We start from the raw sequence: 22,364 nt of genomic DNA, 5'->3' as shown, positions 1-22,364 counted from the left end.
AAGGAGTATCCTGCAAGGAGCCTCAGAGACAATTCATTCATTTTTGCCAACATATATTTATTCAGCACCACTGTTTTGTGCCAGATACTAGCAGTGAACAGAATTAAAGCTCTTTTAACTCCCTAAGAGTTGGATCGCCAAACCAGGTCATTTCAGCTTGCAGGCCTCAGGCTGTAGCCTGGGGTCCACAAATCTAGGTGAGGGATTAGTCTGTAAAATGAATGTTTAGCATATTTTCAAGTGTATGTAGATACCGTAGTGATTACTGGATCTTTTTAAAAATTAATTAATTAATTAATTAATTATTTTTGGCTGGTTGGGTCTTCGTTGCTGCGCGTGGGCGTTCTCCAGTTGTGGCGAGTGGGGGCTACTCTTCATTGCGGTGCGCGGGCTTCTCATGGCGGTGGCTTCTCTTGTTGCGGAGCACGGGCTCTAGAGTGCAAGCTCATTAGTTGTGGCGCACGGGCTTAGTTGCTCTGCAGCATGTGGGATCTTCCCAGACCAGGGATCGAACCCATGTCCCCTGCATTGGCAGGCAGATTCTTAACCACTGTGCCACCGGGGAAGTCCCTGTATCTTTTTTTAAAGCAATGAATGTGTAGTAATTTTGTCACTACTTTCCCCATCAATCATTATCAAAACAGAGGGTTTTTTTTTTATTATTTTGATATTAAAAAGGGCGGATGTTCTTATTCTTTAGAAGGAACTACTAGTAAAGGACAGTTTATTTCTCCTAGACACCATGGCTACAATTCAGGGAGTTGCCACTAGGTACACAATGATACTTAGGATTTTCAGGGCAACTGACATGAGAATTTCAACCAATCACTCCATTGCTACTAGAAAAAAAACACCTTTACTGTTAAAACATTATGCATTCTATTTGGAACTCTTGTGCACTGTTGGTAGGAATGTAAAATGGTATAGCCACTGTGGAAAACAGTATGGTGGTTCCTCAAAAAATTAAAAATAGAATTACCATATGATCCAGCAATTCCACTTCTGGGTATATACCCCCCAAAATTGAAAGCTGGGTCTTGAAGAGATATCTGTACACCCATGTTCATGGCAGCATTATTCAAAATAGCTAAAATGCAGAAGCAACCCAAGTGTCCATCAAAGGATGAATGGATAAGCAAAATGTGGTACGTACATACAATGGAATATTATTCAGCCTTAAAAAGGAAATGCTGACATGTGGTACAACATGGATGAACCTTGAGGACATTATGCTAAGTGAAATAAGCCAGTCACAAAAAAGACAAATGACTATATGATTCCACTTACATGAGGTATCTAGAGAAGTCGAATTCATAGCGACAGAAAGCAGAATGGTGGTTGCCAGGGGATTGGGGAATTAATGTTTAATGCATATGGAATGTAAGTTTTGCAAGATGAAAGGAGTTCTGGAGATGAAGGAGGGTGATGGTTGCACAACAATATGAATGTACTTAATACCTCCAAACTGCATACTTTAAAATAGTTAGGATGGTAGATTTTATGCTTTATGTATTTTACATTAAAAAACTGGAAAAAATTATGCATTCTAATATTTCCAATGTTTATGGCATTTAAAAGAATGAGACAAGATTTTAGGAAATTTAGTACTACCTAGTTAAAAATTCATGCCTTCTTTCTCTAATCCTAACTGGTTTAAACTATTACTTAGCTCAATCCTGGATTTAGTGTCTTATTATTCCCATTGTTAGGACTTCTCAGAACTGTTCTCCACTTCTACTATGCTCTGGATTCTCAATCCCTGCTCTGGCACCAAGCTTTCAGCTCCCTGTTTACAGTTTCAGAGAAAGGAAGGAAGACGTTGGTATCCCTAGAAGGATGATGCTGACAAGGCTGCAGGAGGCAGGGGAAAGGCAAAGCGTAGCTCTAAGCTCTGACTTCCAAAGTCAGAGACACAGCAATCAGTCTGACTTCCCAGATTTACAGTCATTTCAACAGGAAGACAAGAATGTTAATGTTATAGATGTCCAGATTCTAAGGAGATTAGAAACTTAAGTCTAAATCATAGCATTCCGTTAATCAAAAAGATTTAAAATAAAATTGTTTTACCGATAGAAGAAATATAACCTATATCTTGATCGAGCTTTTAACTTCATTGATGAAACAGGAGTATCACAGTAGTACAGTGATCAATAGGTCTCATCTCCAAACTGGTTAGTTTCCTTGTGGATCAAGTCAGTAGTCTGACAAGTCATTTACTAATGAATAGGCTATGGCTACTTGGTAGGCTATTATTTCTAATATCATTAAGTACATATACAGGGAACATACTCTTAATTACATCCCATCTCTGAATCTTAGTAGTAAAGTTAAATGTGTCTTTATTGGGAGACTTATGAACACCTCATGACTTATGATCTTTTCCCAACACTGGAAGTTGACTCTTCATGTGTTTCTCTAGATAACTTCAGAAACCAAGTAAAATAAATACCAGACTTACGAAGAAATACAAAATCATCCTGATTTCACCATCCTTTCTTTTATTTTTCCATTTTGCAATAAAATTTGGAGAAAAACAGTGGTGGTAGAGAGGATTTTCTTCTAAATTTATCTAGAGATTAGATATAAAGCAAGAGGCTAATAGAAAACAAGGGCAGCTTGCCTTTTTTTTTAATCTCTAGAGTATTTTTGGAGAATAAAATTCCTATCAGAAGAGCTCATGTAGTTAGTAAGGAAATGCTCTACTCCTGTAAAGGTGCTTTTGTAAAGATTTAGCAGATTTCATCATTTCCAAGAGTATTTTTATCCTATTAAGTGCTCACCAAGTAACACTTGGTTTTAAGTTTTGGCTTCAAAGCCAGTTCTATGATAACAGGACATATTCTAAGTTGTTAAAAGCAAATGGGTTCCTCCTGTGCAGTGTCAATGGGATTGTAAATTGGTGCACCATTATGGAAAACAGCATGGCAGTTCCTCAAAACACAAAATAAGAACTACCATATGATCCAGCAATCCCACTTCTGGGTATTTATCTAAAAGAAATTAAATCAGAATCTCAAAGAAATATCTGCACTTCCATGTTCGCTGCAGCATTATTCACAATAGCCAAGATACGGAAACAACCTAAGTGTCCATCAGTGGATGATGGATAAAGAAGACGTGATACATACATACACACACACACGCATGCACAAACACACTGGAATATTCAGCCTTTTAAAAAAAGATAAAAGGAAACCCTGCCATTTGTGACAACACGGATAAATGTGGAAGATATTATGCTAAGTGAAATAAGTCAGACAGAGAAAGACAAATACTACATAATCTCACTTGTATGTGGAATCTAAAACAGTTGAACTTATAGAAACAGAAAGTAGAAAAATGGTTGTCAAAGGCTGGAGGGGTGGGAGAAATGGGGGGATGTTGATCAAAGGGTACAAACTTTCAGTTATAAGTGATAAGTTCTGGAAACCTAATGTACAGTATGGCTCTATGAAAGTTGCTAAGAGAGTAGATCTTAAGTGTTCTCACCATACACACAACCAAAATAAATATGTGAGGTGATAGAGGTTAACGTGATTAGTGGGATCATTTCACAATGTGTACATATATCACAACATCACACTGAACACCTTAAATACAATGACTATTTGTCAATCATACCTTAATAAAGCTGAAAAATAAATTTTTAAAAAAATTTTGAAGAAAAAATAAATGGGCTCCTGACTTCTTTCAGTGAGAAGTGACAAATGTCTATTGGAGAAGCTGACACAGAAGAAATATGATGACCGAAGTTCACACTGTGTGCTTCTTATTCATTTAGAATTATAACTTCACAAAGGAAAACATGATTTATACCAACCCCCCCAAAAATTGCTCAACAAATTGTTGAGCAGGGGAGATAGTTAAAAAACAAACACCTTTCAGTAATGCTCATTTGTTTTCCAATCACACAGATGTTCTACTCATGGCAGTTTCAACAAACTATTTTATTTGGTAATGCATACTGCCATATGCCACATACACAGAAAGTAATCAAACTTAATTGACACGTCATAACTAAGAATAAGCTCCTATTTTTTCCCCTCAGATGAGCTTTAAGATGACTCAATTTTGAAAATAGATATTCTAACCATAATCTGTTTACTTTCTTATCTTTATAAAATCAAGCAAGAGTCTGCATTTCCAGCTGTCAACATCTTCTATGATCTGCAATGACTAAGAATTTTCACCATAGAACCTTTTCCAAGAAAAATGCACATTTACACCAAATTGCAATTTCAGAGAGAACTCAGAACCTCAGAAACCCATCGATGAGTACTCCAGGGTCTCGGGGCCACCAAGAATTCCTGGACTAGAAGACTTTATAGCTTTCCCGAATGAAGGAAGTTCTTACTCATTTCCCTTGAATTCTAAGCGTTAAAAAAAAAAAAAAAAATTATAAGCAAGCCTTTTTTTTTCTTTTTTTCTTTGTAAATATCAAAGAGATAGTTACTGTAGAAAATTTGGAAAATACCAAAAAGCACAAAGTAAAATCCACCACCCTTTATCACTCGAGGCAGTGTGGCTCAGTGGCTAACACCACAGGTTCTGAACCAGAATGCCTGGGTCTGAATCCTGCCTCTACCGCTTATGAATTCTAGTTGGTAATCCTGGATAATTAAGTTACTGAAAGAACCCAGCTCACAGATTGGAATGATGGCTAAAGGAGAAAATCCACATAAGGGCTTTCGCATAGTGCTAAATGTAATCTAAAACACCCACTAAGACCAACAGTGCTCAGAGGTAAAGCAACTTGCTCAATATGGCAAAGCCAGTTAGTGGTAAAACCAGGACTATAACCAAGGTTTCTTACTCCCGGTTCAGTGATCTTTACTCTACACAATAGAGCTCTGAAAGGCTTCAGACACAGCCAGTCTTGTGGTTAACATCATCATCCTAGTGTGGGGGTTTTTTTGTTTTTTGTTTTTGGTTTTTGTATACTGAGACTTTACAAGCCAGGCATTGTGTCTGCACATTACATGCATATTTAATCAACACAACTTTTTTTTTAGTCAAAGCTATCCAAAAAACTTTTGCCTTTTTACTTATTTTTTGATTGAAGTATAATTGACTTAAAATATTATACAAGTTTCAGCTGTACCACATGGTGATTTGATATTTCTATACATTACAGAATCATCACTACAGTAAGTCTAGTTACCATCTGTCACCATACAAAGTTACTACAATATTGACTATATTCCCCACGCTGTACACTACATCCCCATGACTTATTTTATAACTGGAAGATTTACCTCTTAATCTCCCACACCTATTTCCCTCATCCCCGCCTCTGGCAACCACCTCTGGCAACCACCAGTTTGTTCTCTTTACGTATGAGTCTGTTTCTGTTTTGTTAAGTTTGTTTTACAACTTTATCTTTTTGACAAAATTGTTAAACCACAGATATTATGGTTAGAATATCTGTTTTCAAAATTTAGTCACCTTAAAGCTCATCTGAGGGGAAAAAATAGGAGTTTATTCTTAGTTATGACATGCCAATTAAGTTTGTTATCAGTTTTCATCTATGCTGCCAGTTCTAACTTTGGTGTGGAAAACATAAAACAAAACCCCAACCATTCTATATACATATAAAGTTGGAGAAAACCAACAGTATTTAAATGATTAATTTGGTGACATTTTTTTAAGTTCCATTTATAGAACTGTCTACAAAAAGAAATAGAAAATTCAAAACAAAGCAAACCCTGTAGGGAAGTGAGTACTGCTGACCCCTGAACAACACAGGTATGAACTGTGTGGGTCCACTTATACATGGATTTTTTTCAATAGTAAATACTACAGAACTACATGATCTGTCGGTTGACTCTCCAGATATGGAGTAATCTCAGATACAGGAGGCCAACTGTAAATTATACGGTAGTCAGGGCCCCTAACCCCCGCATTGTTCAAGATTCAGCCATAATTTAAAAAGCATCTACTTGGGTGGCATATCTCCTCTAAAAGTTTCAGGTACAGTAAGATAGTATCTTTAAAAATTTAAGAAGGATACACAACTGCAAAAGATATCCTATTCAGTTTCTGAAGCACCCACCTATTTGACTAGTAGCTTGACTTTTTTTTTATAGGAGAAAAGTTCCATATTTATATATTCCCCCAACAGTCAGCTGAAAAACATTACAGAAGCCTATATTGTTAGAACTAGTATTTAACATGGAAGTTTAAGATATAGAATAGAAAATACTAAACTTCTAAAATTAGAACATCAAGTCATGATACTTGAGTACTCTAAGATTTAGATAAAGCTTTTAATCTACCCAGTGTTTCACACTGTTTATGCTCATTATGTTCTGGATTCTTAAATTTTCTGTTATCTCAGAAGTTTTATGTCAGAAGACACTTTGAGCTACAGGTGTTTTTATATTTGATTCCAAAATAGACCCAAAGAAAAGAACAGCCCTACAATATATATACATCCAGTGAGTCCTTGCCTTTGCCTTCTTTCACCCAGTGGATTTGGAAATAACCCAAGTAGGGTATCTGAGTCACAAGGATTTCCAGAACTGGCTGGATGGATTACCTAATAACACATATACTAAATCAAATGCTGTCCACATTGAAAGGTTCTGATGTGGAGTAGAATATAAGCCTTTGGGCATTTTTTCCTTATAGAGCTGAGTTGTGTTAAAGGCACATTCCCTCATTATCACCCCTCAAATGACTGACCATATTAGGGATAAAGTCGATGGCTACCCACACAAAAATGTATTTACATAAACTTAATCACATTGAAATTTCTTTTTTTCAAAAACCATACTCTTCTGTAACCAACGGAATTAATCAGATCTTTTATTTAGGCTAGAATCCAAAATAGGTTATGTGTACCACACCCTTATTTGTGCTTTGTATAAACTAAACTTCCTTAAAAACAAAACAAAAAGAACTCTTTCCTGCCTCTGAGGCAGGAATCTGAAGTGCTGAAGTTCACTGAGGTCTGGACCACTGGTGAAATCCAGAGTCATTGCAAGAGCTTGTACTTTTGAGCCAGCCCAATGTGGTACAAAGGGCAGATTCTTCATTTGAGTAATCCCAGATTACAGATACAACCAGTCCTGTAAAAGACTTCAAGGAGTTGCAGAGTAACCTGAGTGAAGATGTTTTACACGACACCAAACTGTAGTCTCAGCTTCCTATTTTGGGGTAACTTGCAGCAGCAACAAGATTAGGCACCATAACTGCTATGATTCTTCTGGTCCTTGGCTAGAATATTGTCCAATAACTTCAGGCTATGGTCTGAATGTTTGTGTCCCTCCAAAACTCATATGTTGGAATCCTAACCCTCAAAGGTGATGGTATAGTAGGTGGGACTTTTAAGAAATGCTTAAGACGTGAGGGTAGAACCCTCATAAATGGGATAAGTGCCTTATAAAAGAGGCTCCAGGGAGATCCCTAGCCCCTTCCACCACATAAGGAAACAGCTAGAAGTCTGTGACCAGAAGAGGGCCCTCACCCAACCATGCTGGCACCCTGATCTCAGAGTTCCAGCCTCCAGAACTGTAAGCAATAAATTTCTGCTGTTTATAAGCTACCCAGTCTATAGTATTTTGTTATAGCAGCCCAAACAGGCTAAGACACTTATGAATGCAAAGAAACCCAGCTACAGGTCAAGAAAATGTTTCCCTTCCTTAGTACAGCTGTATGCCAAGGTACCATCAGTAAACTTAGGGTCATCATTTTATACCTCTTCATTATTCAAAATGGTCTGAGATGTTACTGCAAAGTACTTTGATATACATACTAATTATACAACAGCTAATTTAAGCCAACCAAATGATGCCAATTCAAGAGGAAGGAAGGATTCTGCAGTTCTTGTCAACTCCCAGGGAATCAGATGTAACAAATTAAAAGTTTCTGAATAAATACAGCTTTGAGAATCCCACAGGACAACACATGCCAATTAGTGGTCCCTCCTGTAACTGTGGCACATAACTGCCCTCGGGCTGTTTGCTCCACTGTCTCCAGCTAGAGCCCAGCTCAGGCAGGCTGCTCAGAAGCAACATTCAGGTTAGATTTTCTGCCAGTGTCCAAGTGTCAGTGCAGAACTGTAGCAATCTTCCTGGTAGAAGTACATGAATTTATCTATTTCTGATAGTCAAGCACAGAAAAAAAGTAAGACTCAGCACACACAAGGATAAGATTTCATCTTTATTATTCTAGACATGCACTGGAATGTGATATTCACATGTATTACATATTGACATCTAGCTAAGGAAGATCAATAACCTATGAAGCTTTTAAGACTCAAAAAGATTTGCACTCAGTGTGGATCCTTCCTGGTTGAATGAAAAAAAATTTTAAGGTATAAAAAAGAATCAGACATTTGTCCTTGTGTCAGTTCCTAAATATAGCACAAACTTCTCTTATTGGGAGGGAGGCTAAAAGAAGCAATGGCTTTTTAAAAAAATAACTATTTAAATTTGCACCAACAATGCATGATCTTTGTAAAAAAATATAGGAAATATAAAAAGGCAAAAATGAAAATAAAAACAAAAAGAGTTACCAGCAATTCTGGGTGATTCTTTTTTAACCAAGGCAGCTTTAAAACATTTGTTTCTGTTCCTCTACTCCTTCTCCAAATTATAGTTGCTTCTTCTAACCAAATAATCTGGATTTAAGACTGTCTCCTTATTTAGTCAATGCACCTTTAACTCACAGCACAATGAGGCATTTTAAGCACTTGTTAAGACATATAAGAAAATCCGTATGTGGAACTAACTGATCTGAGCAATGAGACTATGGTCAGAGAAGGATGTCTTACCTTATCTGCATAAATTGGAATATCATGAAATGGAGATATATATTGTCCTTTTTCATTTTCTGCAAAATTAATTAGAAAAAGTTATTGCTTCTATTGGTTAATTATATTTCCAGATGCATGAAGTACACATTTTTTAAGACTTTTTTTTTTTTAAGAGAATTTTTAGGCTTACAATAAAATTCAGAAGGTACCAAGATTTCCCACATACCCTCTCTCCTCCCATTATCAACACCACTCACCAGATTTTATTCCCACCCCAGAAAAACTGGCTATATACGTCACCTTCCTGACTGCTCCAAGATCAGGTTAGGTTTTCATCCTACATGTTCCTTAGGGGTCTAAAAGGTACTAACCTCTATGGTGAGGGTGGAGACTGCCTTACAAGCCTTTGTATCACAGAGCCTAGCAGTGCCTGGTATACAAAAGGCAACCAAATTGTTTGATTTTATACCGGTTAACAGTTAACAGAGCTAATGAAATACTTGGGCTCTGGGAGAAGGCAGGGGACCAATTTGCCAAATTATAAACCATGTTGCTTTAAGTGGTGTTCCAGGGAGACAGAGCCATCTTAGATTAGGATTTTTCTTAAGGATAATCTAGCTGTAACAGCACTTTCACAGGTAATTTCTGTATTCTAGAGACCTAACTACCATATCCAAAAAGTAATTTTAAAACTTCCTTACTATTCTTTAGGAAACCTTAAGGGTCAGTCCACATTGCATCCCTTCACGATTAAAACTCAAAGTGGAGGGAATTCCCTGGCAGTCCAGTGGTTAGGACTCTGTGCTCTCACGGTGAAAGGGCCGGGTTCGATTCCTGGTTGGGGAACTAAGATCCTGCACGCCGCAGGATCTTAGTTTTTGGCGTGGCCAAAAAAAAAAAAGACAAAAAAACTCAAAGTGGAATAGGCAAAATTGATCTGTGACCATCCCCAATGGCATACTGGTCCCTTCAGTGTCAATAGTGACTTGCGATCCAACCCACTATCAGTTTTAAAGAGATTGGCAAATGTAACATTATAGAGGTAAAAATCTTCTATTAAGGAAGGATATTAAGAAATCTATGATTTTTAAATTAAAATTATATAGTACTCACTACCAATACATAATCTAAGTAAAAACTGTATTTGTTCTGCAAATATAGCTTGAAAACAATTACCCTAATCATCCCCCCCACACCTACAAACTAGAGGGTCACCTCTCTAAATCCCTCCTACAGAGAAATTCTGGAGCCAACACTAACTCCAGAAAAACAGTTCAGGGAACTATTTGTCAAAAGTTCCTGCACTGCCCTTGTTGCTGAATTCTGAAATTAAATAAAATGGGTGGGGGAGGTCCCACACGTCACTGGATTTTAAATGGCAATCTAAACTTTAGTTGTGTAACTTTATAGTTCACTTTCCTTTTCCTCTCACACCAGCCTATTTTTTGCTAGGAGCTTTGTCCTTTCAGTATTACCATTCATCCCCTCCTCCTCTCTCTTTACTGCCCTTCATACATCAGAACTCATAGAATTCAAGGCACCTGCCCATTTCCTTGGGAACAAAATTGTAAAGAAGTTAAAATAGAAACGCCTCCGTTATCTCTAATAATCTTTTGGGGGCGGGGGGCGGGGAGGTGGTAAGAGGATAAAGATAAACCCGATGTAGCTTTCCCCCATCTACAAGGCTAAAGGTGGTGCAGCAAGGAAAGCGGAGCCTGCGGCCTCCTCGGCTCTAAACGCAGACTTAGGGGAGGTACCCCTTAGACGCGATCCGCTGCACAGGGGCCAAAATTTGGCACTTTCTTATTCATGCTTCCCAGATTGACGTCACCTGTTTAACTGGAGGGGAACAGATTTCTGTTTCAAAAGGCGTTTTCCCAGCATCAGTGCTACTGGAAAGCATGCGTCAGGGAGGCAGGAGCGCTACTGGGGCCCCAGAGGGATGGGTCCAGTCCTCCACCGATCGCTCCAGACCTGGGCCTCAGTTTCCCCGTCTGTCGGACGAGGGCCTGGACTTGACCCCGCGACGTGCCCACAATCTGAGCTATAGTGGAGGAATTAAGGTCTTAGGGAGTCACCACCATCACCTCCTCCCCCTCGCCACGCCGTTCCTCCAAACTGAATAATCCTCTTACGGGGATTAGTTTACCCCCAGACACCTTTTCTAGGGTGACTCAGTGGTTTCCTTTTCCCATCAGACACTGCCCAAGCCGGACACCTGCAAAACTAGCCTGGCCCAGGTTCAGGTCCAATCGAGCATGTGAAAGAGGAACGCCGACCCACGCCGTCCTGGCCGCGAGCGGGACGTGTGAAATGAGAGGGCCAGGCCCGCCCAGGCCCCCGGGACCGGCCCGAGGAGCCCGGCCGGCGCCCGGGACAAGGTGCCGAGCGCGGGCCGCAGCCGCCGGGGCGGGAGGGGAGGCGAGGCCCAGGAATGAATGGGCGGGCGGGCAGGGAGGGACCGCGGGCCTCCGACACTCACTGAGGAAGACTCGGTACTCGAGGGTGAAGGGCGCGGCGCGCTCCTCGCTGCTGAAGCCGCTCATGATGCCGGAGACCAGCCGCCGCTGCCGCCGCTGCTACAAAGCCACTAGCCAGCACGCGACGCCAACTGACAAGGAGTAAGCTCTGCGCCTGCGCACTGCGGTGACTAGACCGGCCAGCAGGGCGGGGAGCAGCCTTTAACGCTGCTGGCGCTCGCGAGCCCACCCCGCGCGCAGGCGCACTCCGTAGGGCCCGCGAGTCTCAGCGCCCCAGCCCCGCCCCCTCGGGCCGCGCCTCCGCGAACCTCCCCTCAGCTCCCAGGCTGGGCCACGTGGCTGGCGGCCGGCTCTGGCTGAGTGATCCGTCTGGGCTGGCGGGCTTTGGGGCTCTGACGGAGGTGGGTAACACGTTCTCAGCTTCGACAGGCTAAGAATTGACCGTCGACCTTTCGCCTCTCACGCACACTGGGAATTCACCTTTGCCTCACACACCCTTCTCCGCAGAGTAATTCCTTATCTCAAAAGACGTTTAGGAGTCGGCTGCTTTACCTGGCAATCCCTGCCAAGCAGTCTTAAAGGTGAGCGGTTTTCTGATCCGTTTAAGCAAAGTTAAGACATATTACTGACACCTGTAATGGCTACCGGCTAGGTAGCAGCTCCCACTTTGTAGTGTATGACATCAAGCAAATTGCTGTTAACCTCTGTGACTCAGTTTCTCACCTGGGAAATGGAGATGTTAATAGTAACGATTTCAAGGGTTGCTGGGATGATGAACTGAGCTGATACACGTCAAGAGCTGGAGGAAGAGCCTGGCTTGTTGTAAGCACTCGGGAAGTGTAAATTGTTATTCCCACTCTCCCCAGTGGAGGATTCAGTCTGCTCCCCCGGCTTGCCCAACCCTCCCCACGTCCCCTAGGACTTTAGATGGAAGCATTGGGAAAGTCCAGGCGTGAGCTCAGAGTCCCCTGAGGACATTTCCTCAGGTGCAAGCTCCTTGAAGCTTGTTTTTATACCACTGTTTCATGGTGTCAGGCCAGACCCCAAAAGCTAAAGTCGGTTGAGGTTGTGGGCAGATATTTGCATCACTTACTTCCCCAGTTCTATGTGTTTTGTTTTTTTTTACTGTATATTTCAGAATCCTCAAATTAGGCAATTATTATTCACGAATTTGATTACAAAATTATTTCGAAAAATGCCTAGTTTTATTTTAAATTTTTGATGGGCTGGTCTTCTTTAAATGATCTTGATTTTCTGGAGCATTAAAGATAATGTGCCTCTATGACATTTTGACTTAAACTCTTTTTTTTTTCAAATCAATATCTATTATATAAAATGAGGTGCTCCCTGTACTAAATGAAAACGTAGTAAGATAATTTTCCAGTTAGAGTGTTCCTCCCTTATCTCCAGCCAGACTCCCATTAATCTTCAGAAGGTCATGACTCACTGACCTTTTGAACACTACACCACACATCTTTACTGTAGTTAGAACACAAGGGCAGGAAAAAAAAAAAAGTAGAGCAGTAGTTTAGTCAGTAATGCAACACATTACTGAAAGCTAAGGGAATCTCTGCAGAGTGAACACTAAGTAGGCTCATGTTCGGAGAGTTTCTTAAAAGGATGCGCTTCCAAAAATAAATAAATAAATAAATAAAAGGATGCTCTTCCGACTGAACTGTGCTGTCAGTTTTCTACCTTTGAGCAGATGGTGCTAGTTTTCTTAGAAAACCCCAGAATCTCATCTGTGACTGACTTGTGAACAGACAGAAATGATGCAATAGTGTGTGACACGCACTTTCCCTTTTGCTTCCTGCCAGCTCAGAGCAAGCAAATAAAGTCTTGCTGACCTCTGGACTTGCATGCTAGCTCTTATATTGAATGTATTCAGAGAGCCAATAAGTACCAACTCCAGTAAAAAGCCAAGCCCTGCCTAAGCTGGGGCAGAAGTCAGTGCTTTGTAACTTTCCCTTGCAGGCAAGGTTGGTGAACCCCACAGGACCTTTGGACCTTGTTCTCTTTCTCATGTCCCCCTGGGGCCTAGCACAGTACCTGGCCTAGAGTAGGTGTTTAATGACTCTTTGCTGAACCAATAGATAGAGGAATTAATGAAAAAGAGGGCAAAAATACCTTCTTAAGTATAACAGTTTGACAAAGGATGAACCCAACTGTTCTCAAAGGTTGTCTTTCTTGCTCTGTAACCAAACCAGTGGCACTTTTCAGTCCATATCCTTTTTGCTGTGGTGGACCCTGTTAGGCACTTCCAATTTCCTGATGCAGTCTCTCTTCCTTGGCTTGTGACTACATGTCCTTCTGACATCCCTCCTACTTCTCCGGCCACTCATTTCTCATTTTCCCCTTTAGCCTTCTCTGCATCCTTTCATCTTTTTTTTTTTTTCTTCTATTTTTGGCCGCACCGCACTGGTATGTGGGATCTTAGTTCTCCGACCAGGGATCAAACTGGTGCCCCCTGCAGTGGAAGCTTGGAGTCCTAACCACTGGACCGCCAAGGAAGTCCCATTCATCCCTTCATCTTGATCATCACTGTCTTTCTAACGTCTCATGTTCTCTCTCTCTAGAGATACCCTCTCCCTAGGTTACCTTATGTATATATTTGGTGTCAACTACCACCTCTAGGTCCTATAACAGGAAAACTTTCAAATCTGTAACTGTTTTATTTAACACTTGTGACTATTGTCTGTGCTAGGTGGTAGGGATGTAGTGCTTCGAAAGGTATGGTTTGGGCCCTCACAGAACTTATAGTTTGAAGGGAAGACAGTCTTCAGCAAATACGTCCAAAAAGTTTGGATAAGTAGAGGGAGTTCCCTGGTGGCCTAGTGGTTGGGATTCCAAGCTTTCACTGCCGCGGCCCGGGTTCAATCCCTGGTCAAGGAACTGAGATCCCACAAGCTGTGGGGTGCTGCCCAAAAAATGGTTTGGATAAGTAGAGTGATAAAGGAAGTACAAAGCATTGCCTTGTGGGAGCAGAGAACCTCTCCAAGGAAGTGACCCTTAATCTGTGACCTGAAAGATGACAAGGGGTTAATAAAGCAAAAGGGACAAGGTAGAAGACAGAAAGAGACTATGAAGAGATGTGGTCAGAGTTAAATGGTGGAGGGCCTTGGAAGGCATGACATGAGGGTTGAACTTTTTCCAAAAGAGAAATGAAAAACCTAGAAGGGGTTTTTAGCAGGAAAGTGACATGTCAGAATTGCTTTTAAAAGTGGCTCTGTTAGCAGCTTGAAGCCTGGATTGAATTTTAGCAAGAACAGAGGCAGGGAGAACAATGAGAAGGCTGCTGCAGCGGCCCAGGTAAAAGATGATGGTGGTGCCCTGGACTTGGGTGGCAAAAGACATGAGTGATTACAGAGCTATGTTCAAGGTAGAATCAATGGAATTGATCATTGGTTAGACAGAGTAGAAGATGAGGAAGATGGATTTGAGGATGATTTCTAGGTTTCTGGCTACGACAACTGGTTGAATGGTGTGTCATTTACTGAGATAGTTTGGTTAGGATGGAGGGTAAGCAAAATGATGGCTTTAGTTTTGAATATTATAGCAAACACTGCTAGTTGCCTGCCCAATAACCATATTACCTCCTCCTTTCTAAAAGAATCCTAAATGTGTTCAGGAATCTACTCCTCTATACATACCTTTGCTTCAGGGCAGCCAGCCCCTCCACTGTCTTCAAGGAATGCATTTTATTTTATTATTCTTTTTATTGAAATCTAGTTGATTTACAATGTTGTATTAGTTTCAGGTGTACAGCAAAGTGATTCAGTTATACATATATGTCTATTCTTTTTCAGCTGCTTTCCCCTTATAGATTATTACAAAATATTGAGTATAGCTCCTCGTGCTATACAGTCTAAATCCTTGTTGGTTATCTATTTTATATACAGTAGTGTATATATGTTAATCCCAAACTCCTAATTTATCCCTCCGCCCTCCCCCTGCAAAGGAATGCATTTTAAATAAGCTAAGACAATCATGGTTGTCAGTACTTGTTTCAGGCATGCAAATGTGATACAATTCTGTCCAATGGGATGAAGGGAAGGTTGCCCAGTGTTTCCAGAAAAGGTTTTATCTTAAAAGGAGAGTATATTCCTGAATGCTTGTTGTTTGAAGCCACAGAAATTTTAGAGGTTGTTATAGCAGCATAATCTAGCCAAAGCTCTGCTAACACAAATAACTGAAACTGCTGCAGCCCTCTTATGAGGCATTAACCACCAAGAGAGTTTGCCTGAGAACCAAGCTGACATGCAGAGATTAGCAAAGCAAATGATGGAAAGAACTTGAATTCTTAAGATATCTTTGAGCTATTGACTTAACCAAGCCTGGAGTTACTTTTCCTCTGAATCTCTTATTGCATTGGATAACAAATTTCATAGAGTTTAAACCAGTTAAATTGGGTATTTCTGTTACTTGAAGTCAAAATATCTTGGCTAAAATAGACTAATAGCCTGAAAAAGGAATGAAATCCTAACACATGCTACAGCAGAGAGGAAGACAGAGGGCAGTGGGGAGTGATTATTCCTCAAACAGAGAGTGATTTAACACTACCACTGGCTATGTGACAGATAAGCTAATTTGCCCAAATCACCAAGCTTGGGTTTTTCCACCCACATTCATTTGGTTGCTTGCACATGACAACAGCAGCATTTGTTGGTTATGGGATTCAAAGGCCTGGGCATTGCAGTTACTAAGAGAACACAAACAACTCAAGGTGGGACCTGACAGCCAGTTCAGCAACTTTCACCTCATCAGTGACCACAAGGCAGAGTCCAAAGGATGATTTCTTTCAGCCCATGGCTGCCAGGAAGGCTTGATGTGGTATTGGATCAGACTAAATGCACATCGTTTACTTAAACTGCTGGTATTCCTTCCATCTCAGATCTGTGGAAGCCACTGAATGTGATGGAAATGTGGTCTTATGGCTAAAACAGCAGTCTGGAGCCTGTGGCTGGCTGGTTTTATTTTTAGGATTAAAGGGGATCTCCATCAAGCCTCTTTTATTCTGAACCTCAGTTTCCCAAATATAGGAAGGAGAATTCACAGCAGCTTGAGGGAGTGGCAAAAATCTGGGCTTCCTGGTCAGACACGCCAAGATTTGAGTCAGCTTCAGCACCATCTAGTTATATGACCTTCGGTAAGTTACTTAACTCTTTGAGACTTGGTTTTTCCATCTATAATATGGGAATAATAAGAAATACCTGTTTATGTAATTACTTCATTCATTCAACCGACATTTATTGGGTGTCTCCTACTTACGAGGCAGTGTCCTAGATCTGAGTCCACAAAAGTGAGTGAAATAGACATAGCTCCTGTTCTCATGGAGCTTATGCTCTGTTGTGAGAAATAAATAACAGACACAAAGCACTTAGTACTGTGCCTGGCGTTTAACAAGCACTCAGTAAATGTTTTGAGTTGACCAGAAATGTAATTATTGAAATTCAGTACCATTTTGATGTGCATGACCTCCTTTCTCATGCTCCCTCTCCTATCTCAGGGCCTTTGCACATGATATTCTCAGTCTGGGTTGTTCTTTCCTCAGCTATTCACATGCTCCCTCTCTCACTTCATTCATATCTATATTCAGATCTCGCCTCCTCAGAGAGGCCATTCCTAATCACTTATTAAAGTAGCCCTCCACCCCTACCACATTCTATCCACAGGATCCTTTCAAAGGATCTATCTTGCTTTAAACCCATTCTTTTTTTTTTTTTTTTAAATAATGTGAGTTGTTTTTTTTTAAAATTTTATTTATTTATTTATTTATTTATGGCTGTGTTGGGTCTTCGTTTCTGTGCGAGGGCTTTCTCTAGTTGTGGCAAGCGGGGGCCACTCTTCATCGCGGTGCGCGGGCCTCTCATTATCACGGCCTCTCTTGTTGCGGAGCACAGGCTCCAGACGCGCAGGCTCAGTAATTGTGGCTCACGGGCCCATTTGCTCCGTGGCATGTGGGATCCTCCCGGACCAGGGCTCGAACCCGCGTCCCCCGCACTGGCAGGCAGATTCTCAACCACTGCGCCACCAGGGAAGCCCCTTAAACCCATTCTTGATGGGTTTAAAAATCCTCCATTAGTGATAAATTCCTCTTAGATTCAGGGCAAAGTTTTGTACTAAAGTCTCTACAATGTAATCATATCGTATAATTACATTTCAATATAATCATATTTCTAAAGATAGGTTTCGAAACACTTTAAATAAAATAAGAATGACCAATAAGCATATGAAAAGATGCCCAGCATCCCTAGTCATCAGGAAAGTTTTTTATTTTTTTTTTAATTTTTATTTATTTTTGGCTGCGTTGGGTCGTCATTGCTGCGCGCGGGCTTTTCTCTAGTTGCGGTGAGCGGGGCTACTCTTCATTGAGGTTGCGCGGGCTTCTCATTGCGGTGGCTTCTCTTGTTGCGGAGCACAGGCTCTAGGCGTGGGCTTCAGTAGTTGTGGCTCGCGGGTTCTAGAGCACAGGCTCAGTAGTTGTGGCTCATGGGCTTAGCTGCTCCGCGGCATGTGGGATCTTCCCGGACCAGGGCTCGAACCCATGTCCCCTGCATTGGCAGGCGGATTCTTAACCACTGCACCATCAGGGAAGCCCCAGGAAAGTTTTTCAAACACTGATTCTATTAAGTGTTGGCAAGAACAGCTAGAATTCTCATACACTGCTGATGGGAATGCAAAATGGCACATCAACTTTGGAAAACACTTCGGCAGTTTCTTGCGTAGTTAAACTATACACTTACAACGCAGCCAACCCACTCCTAGGTATTTACCCAAGAGAACCGAAAACATATATACATATAAAGACATATATGAATGTTCATAGCAGCATTATTCATAATTCATAAATTCATAAAAACTGGTAACAACCTAAATGTCTATCAACTGATGAATAGACAAATAAAATATCATATAGCCATACAATGGAATACTACCCAGCAATAAAAAGGAACAAACTACTGATTCATGCTGCAACATGGATGAAACTCAAAAGCATTATTCTTAGTGAAAGAAGCCAGACTCAAAAAGCTACACACCATATTGTTCCAAGTATATGACCTTCCAAAATCAGATGAGTAGTTATCTGGGGCAGGGAGGAGGGGAGACGGTTGACTACAAATTGGCACAAGGGAATTTTGGGGGGATGCTGGAAGTATCTTGATTGTAGTGGTGATTACACAACTGTATACAATAGCTAAAACTCATCAAAATGTACAGTTAAGATGGGTGAATTTTATGGTATACAAATTATGCCTTAATAAAGCTGTTATAAAATTTTAAAACATATATATGCATAGAAAATGATTCCCTACTTACCTCTTGTGGTGGGATTTGGGTGCTTTTTTTTTTTTTTTTAAAGGAATTCCTTTACTTTTATTTTTTATTTATTTATTTATTTATTTTTGGCTGTGTTGGGTCTTCGTTTCTGTGCAAGGGCTTTCTCTAGTTGCGGCAAGCGGGGGCCACTCTTAATCGCGGTGCACGGGCCTCTCACTATCGCGGCCTCTCGTTGCGGAGCACAAGCTCCAGACGCGCAGGCTCAGTAGTTGTGGCTCACGGGCCTAGTTGCTCCGTGGCATGTGGGATCTTCCCAGACCAGGGCTCGAACCCGTGTCCCCTGCATTGGCAGGCAGATTCTCAACCACCGCGCCACCAGGGAAGCCCTTGGGTGCTTTTTATTTTCTTCTCTTCCCTTATCTAAATTTTGTAAAATTTCCACAATGGAGTATTTGTGTAGAGAGAAAAAAACACCAACAATAAAATTCCAGAAACATAAATAATTGGCTTATTCAACAAGAAGTCTATTGCTGATTCCACATTGTTTGCTTGCAGTGAAGCCCATTTGGGTCACCTCCTTCTCATCTATCTTTCCTCAGTGGCACTTCTGAGGGGTGAGCTGAGGAAACAGATGCAAAAAGGTACAGAGCTTAATAGGAATGCTTTGTCCATCCAGCTCTCAGTTTGGCTGTCACCTGGATTTTTGGATGAATACACAGTAGACTAATGATAGGGGGGCTCTCATCCTAGTTGCCAGCTCTGCCCTCCATTCCAACCTAAGTCAACTCGTGTCCTCCAGGCCCCAAGAGAAAGTCCTCGGCAGAGGGCTGGGCAGATTGTGGTTTGTGGGGTCCAGGCCGGGAGTCCACCTCCAGCTCATGGTCTGTTGAGTGCTGCATGGTCTTGGTCAAGTCAAGAGGCCATTCCTCAGTGGAGACCCATGATTAGAATGATCGCTCATGCTGCAAATGGCAGGACAGGACACGGAGTCCCTTCAAGAGCTTCGCTGGGGTGGGGATGCTCAGGGTCAACAGGCCTCTGGCCCTTTTCCCCTATCACACATCCAATTCATTTCCAAACTTGCTGCCTATGAAAGGGCAGTCACCTTAGGCGACCCAACCAGCTTGTAGGCAAAGGATGGCACATGGGGTGAAGTCCATATTGCTTGCCCTTGTGTGCCTTGGGGTAACTGGACAAGGCCCCTGACAGGGCCCAGGTGTTGGGTCACAGGATTCCAGCCAGGATAATAAACCTACACTTATAAAAATACCTTCATAAAATATGACCTCATGGAGGGAGCATACAATTTTCTAGCTACTCTAGTCAAGAAGTAAAGCCCAACAGAAGCTCAGAGCAGCTGGGTGGGCACAGGGGAATGAGACAAATCATAGCTTTCCCTGAGCCTCCGCTTCATCACCCATAAATGCCAAGTTGGGAAAGATTCTGGGTCCCAACCTGCGGCATCTGTTCTCAGGGCTCACACACACCCTATTTTCAGGAGCTACTTCCAATATCTTAAAACTCCACACATTATTCACTATAGTCAAAATGAGGAAGCAACCCAAATGTCCATCGATGGATGAATGGATAATGACTGGCATATACATATAATGGAATATTATGCAGCCTTTGAAAGGAAGGAAATTATGCACCTACTACAATATGGATGAACCTTGAAGACATTACGCTAAGTGAAATAAGCCGATCACAAAAGAACAAATCCTGTATGATTTCACCTGCATGAGGTACCTAGAGTAATCACATTCACTGAGACAGAAAGTGGAATGGTGGTTACCAGGGGCAGGGAGGAATGGGGAGTTATTGTTTAATGGGTACAGAATTGCAGTTTGGGATGTTAAAAAAATTCTGGAAACGGATAGTGATGATGGTTACACAGCAATGCAAAGGCACTTAATGCCACTGAACTGTACACTTAAAAATGGTTACATGGTAACTTTTATGTTGTATATATTTTGCCACATACACAAAAAACCAGACATTCCACAGGTACCCACAAGGCCTCACCCCTCATGAAAGCATCAAATCAATGCCTAATTCAAATCAAATCTGAACCAGCAGGCATAGCCTTTGACAGATTTTTTTTAAAGAAATAAAAATAACGGCAAATGTATGAATTATGGCCTAGTGCAGGTTTTGTTTTTTGTTTTGGCAGGCCCAATCTTTCAAAGCATGGCATCTTTGGGGGGAAGTAAAACAAAGGGGCCTTGATAGAAGTTTGGCTTGGGTGAGTGCCCCGGTCTCCCCCCAGCTGTAAAGGCTGTGATTTTGTGGTTGGGGAGACCATGCGAAGGGAGAAACACACCAGAGGAGAGACCAGACAGTGTCTCCCAACAGATTCCCCCCTGCCACAGGGACAAGCATTTGGGTTTAAGAGGGCCCTTGCTCTGGTCTATTTTTAGAGCCTGGAGTCAAGAGTTCTTTACAGCAAGCAGCCAGGAATCCTCTGGCCTATGTGACACAGAACACTGATACAGCACCAGAAATGGGGCCCACACATGCACTACCTAATGAGGGACAGGATAGCACACGCTTTCCTAAGACCCTCATCCATCACTCCCAGACACCGTGACCAGGGTGGGGTCATGATGGATCTTGGCAGCCTGCTCAATACATGGGTCATAGAGAGCATACACAGAACAGCTCAGGCCAGATATTACGAGAGTAAATACAATAGACTCTCATTTCCCAGACCAAGAGCTTGAGGGTGGGGATTCTGGTTCTGTGAGCATTCTGGTCCACCATCAGGCAAAAAGTCTTTGTGGGTATTTCCAGCTCTCCTCCCCAATCCACCTTCCTTGAGAGGAAGGAAGGGGCCTGGGAAGAAACCAGAAGACAAATTCTAACCCAAACCCTGCCCCTCTGTGGCTCGTGACCTTGGTCCCTTTGAGCCTCAGTTACTTTGTAAAACAGCAACATCTCCTTCAGCCTCATTTGTATGGATCAAATGAGACAGTGTCTGGCGACATGCTTGGAGAACACACTGTACAGTGGCTTAGGAATTTTCTTCTGCCCCTACATCTAGTACTTAGAATGGAGTAAACAGGGTTAAGTCTTAAGTCATCGTGTGTCGATCAAGGAGACTACTGGAGCCTCAGAGTCACATTTTCTCTGCCCTGGAAATGTTTCCTTTTTATTCACTAAAATTCTGGCAGCAGTGCATTTTCTATAGAGATGAGGGGGAATACCCAGTTAACTGCAGATTACTGGAGCCGTGCAAGGATCACAAGGTGATCTCAATTCCTCCCGCCTCCTGGAGAGAAGCCTCTGTCTTCAAGGTGATGCAGATATGCTGGGTGAGAGCCAGAGCAAACAAGGGATGGTCTCCATCCCTTTTTAGGGCACACAAATTATCCATGCCAGGGAGAGGTTTAGTGTTTGTCATCCCAGAGGCCCCAGAGGACACCATAGCTTTGGTTGGCCAACTTCTCCCCTGCAGTCCCCTGGAGGGAGCAGGGGAAAAGGCCTTGGGGAAGGATTATACTTGCAGCTCCAGTGAGCAGATGTGTTTCGGAAGGCTGAAAGTGGGTGCTATGCCCTCCTTTCCTCCTGTCCATGAATAAATAAACTGATGCCTCTTGTGGCCTTGCAGCTGCCTGTCCCACTGTGAGCTCTCACCTGGGCCGCCGTGATGGTGGTGGGCCCTATGAGGAGAGGAGGGAGGACAGAGACCCCCCCTTCTCTGGGCTCAGACCCAGAGCCTGCAACTGATGCAGGCTCCCCAGGGCTAGTTCCGCAGCTGCTCAGGCATGACGTCCTGTAAACGGTACTTTGGGGAGAAAAGAATGGCCCTGGACACTTCTGGAACAAACAAGACAAACCTACACAGA

At 42.0% G+C, this 22,364-nt stretch overlaps 1 protein-coding gene across 1 annotated transcript in view; it reads right to left on the bottom strand.

Annotated features, from left to right (window-relative positions):
* Nucleotides 1–11,428, bottom strand: part of PPA1 (inorganic pyrophosphatase 1) — a 36,869-nt gene extending 25,441 nt beyond the window's left edge. Inside the window, exons 1-2 of the mRNA XM_007167737.2 lie at nucleotides 11,241–11,428; nucleotides 8,777–8,835 (exon numbers count right to left, since the gene is read on the bottom strand). Coding sequence (XP_007167799.1) covers nucleotides 8,777–8,835; nucleotides 11,241–11,304 — 123 coding nt within the window. The 5' untranslated portion in view covers nucleotides 11,305–11,428. The remainder of the gene's footprint in view (nucleotides 1–8,776; nucleotides 8,836–11,240) is intronic.
* Between the last annotated feature and the right edge of the window lie 10,936 nt (nucleotides 11,429–22,364).

This window comes from Balaenoptera acutorostrata, chromosome 16, assembly GCF_949987535.1.
Source record: "Balaenoptera acutorostrata chromosome 16, mBalAcu1.1, whole genome shotgun sequence".
Taxonomy (NCBI): domain Eukaryota; kingdom Metazoa; phylum Chordata; class Mammalia; order Artiodactyla; family Balaenopteridae; genus Balaenoptera; species Balaenoptera acutorostrata.
This window is presented reverse-complemented; position numbering and strand designations above follow the sequence as displayed.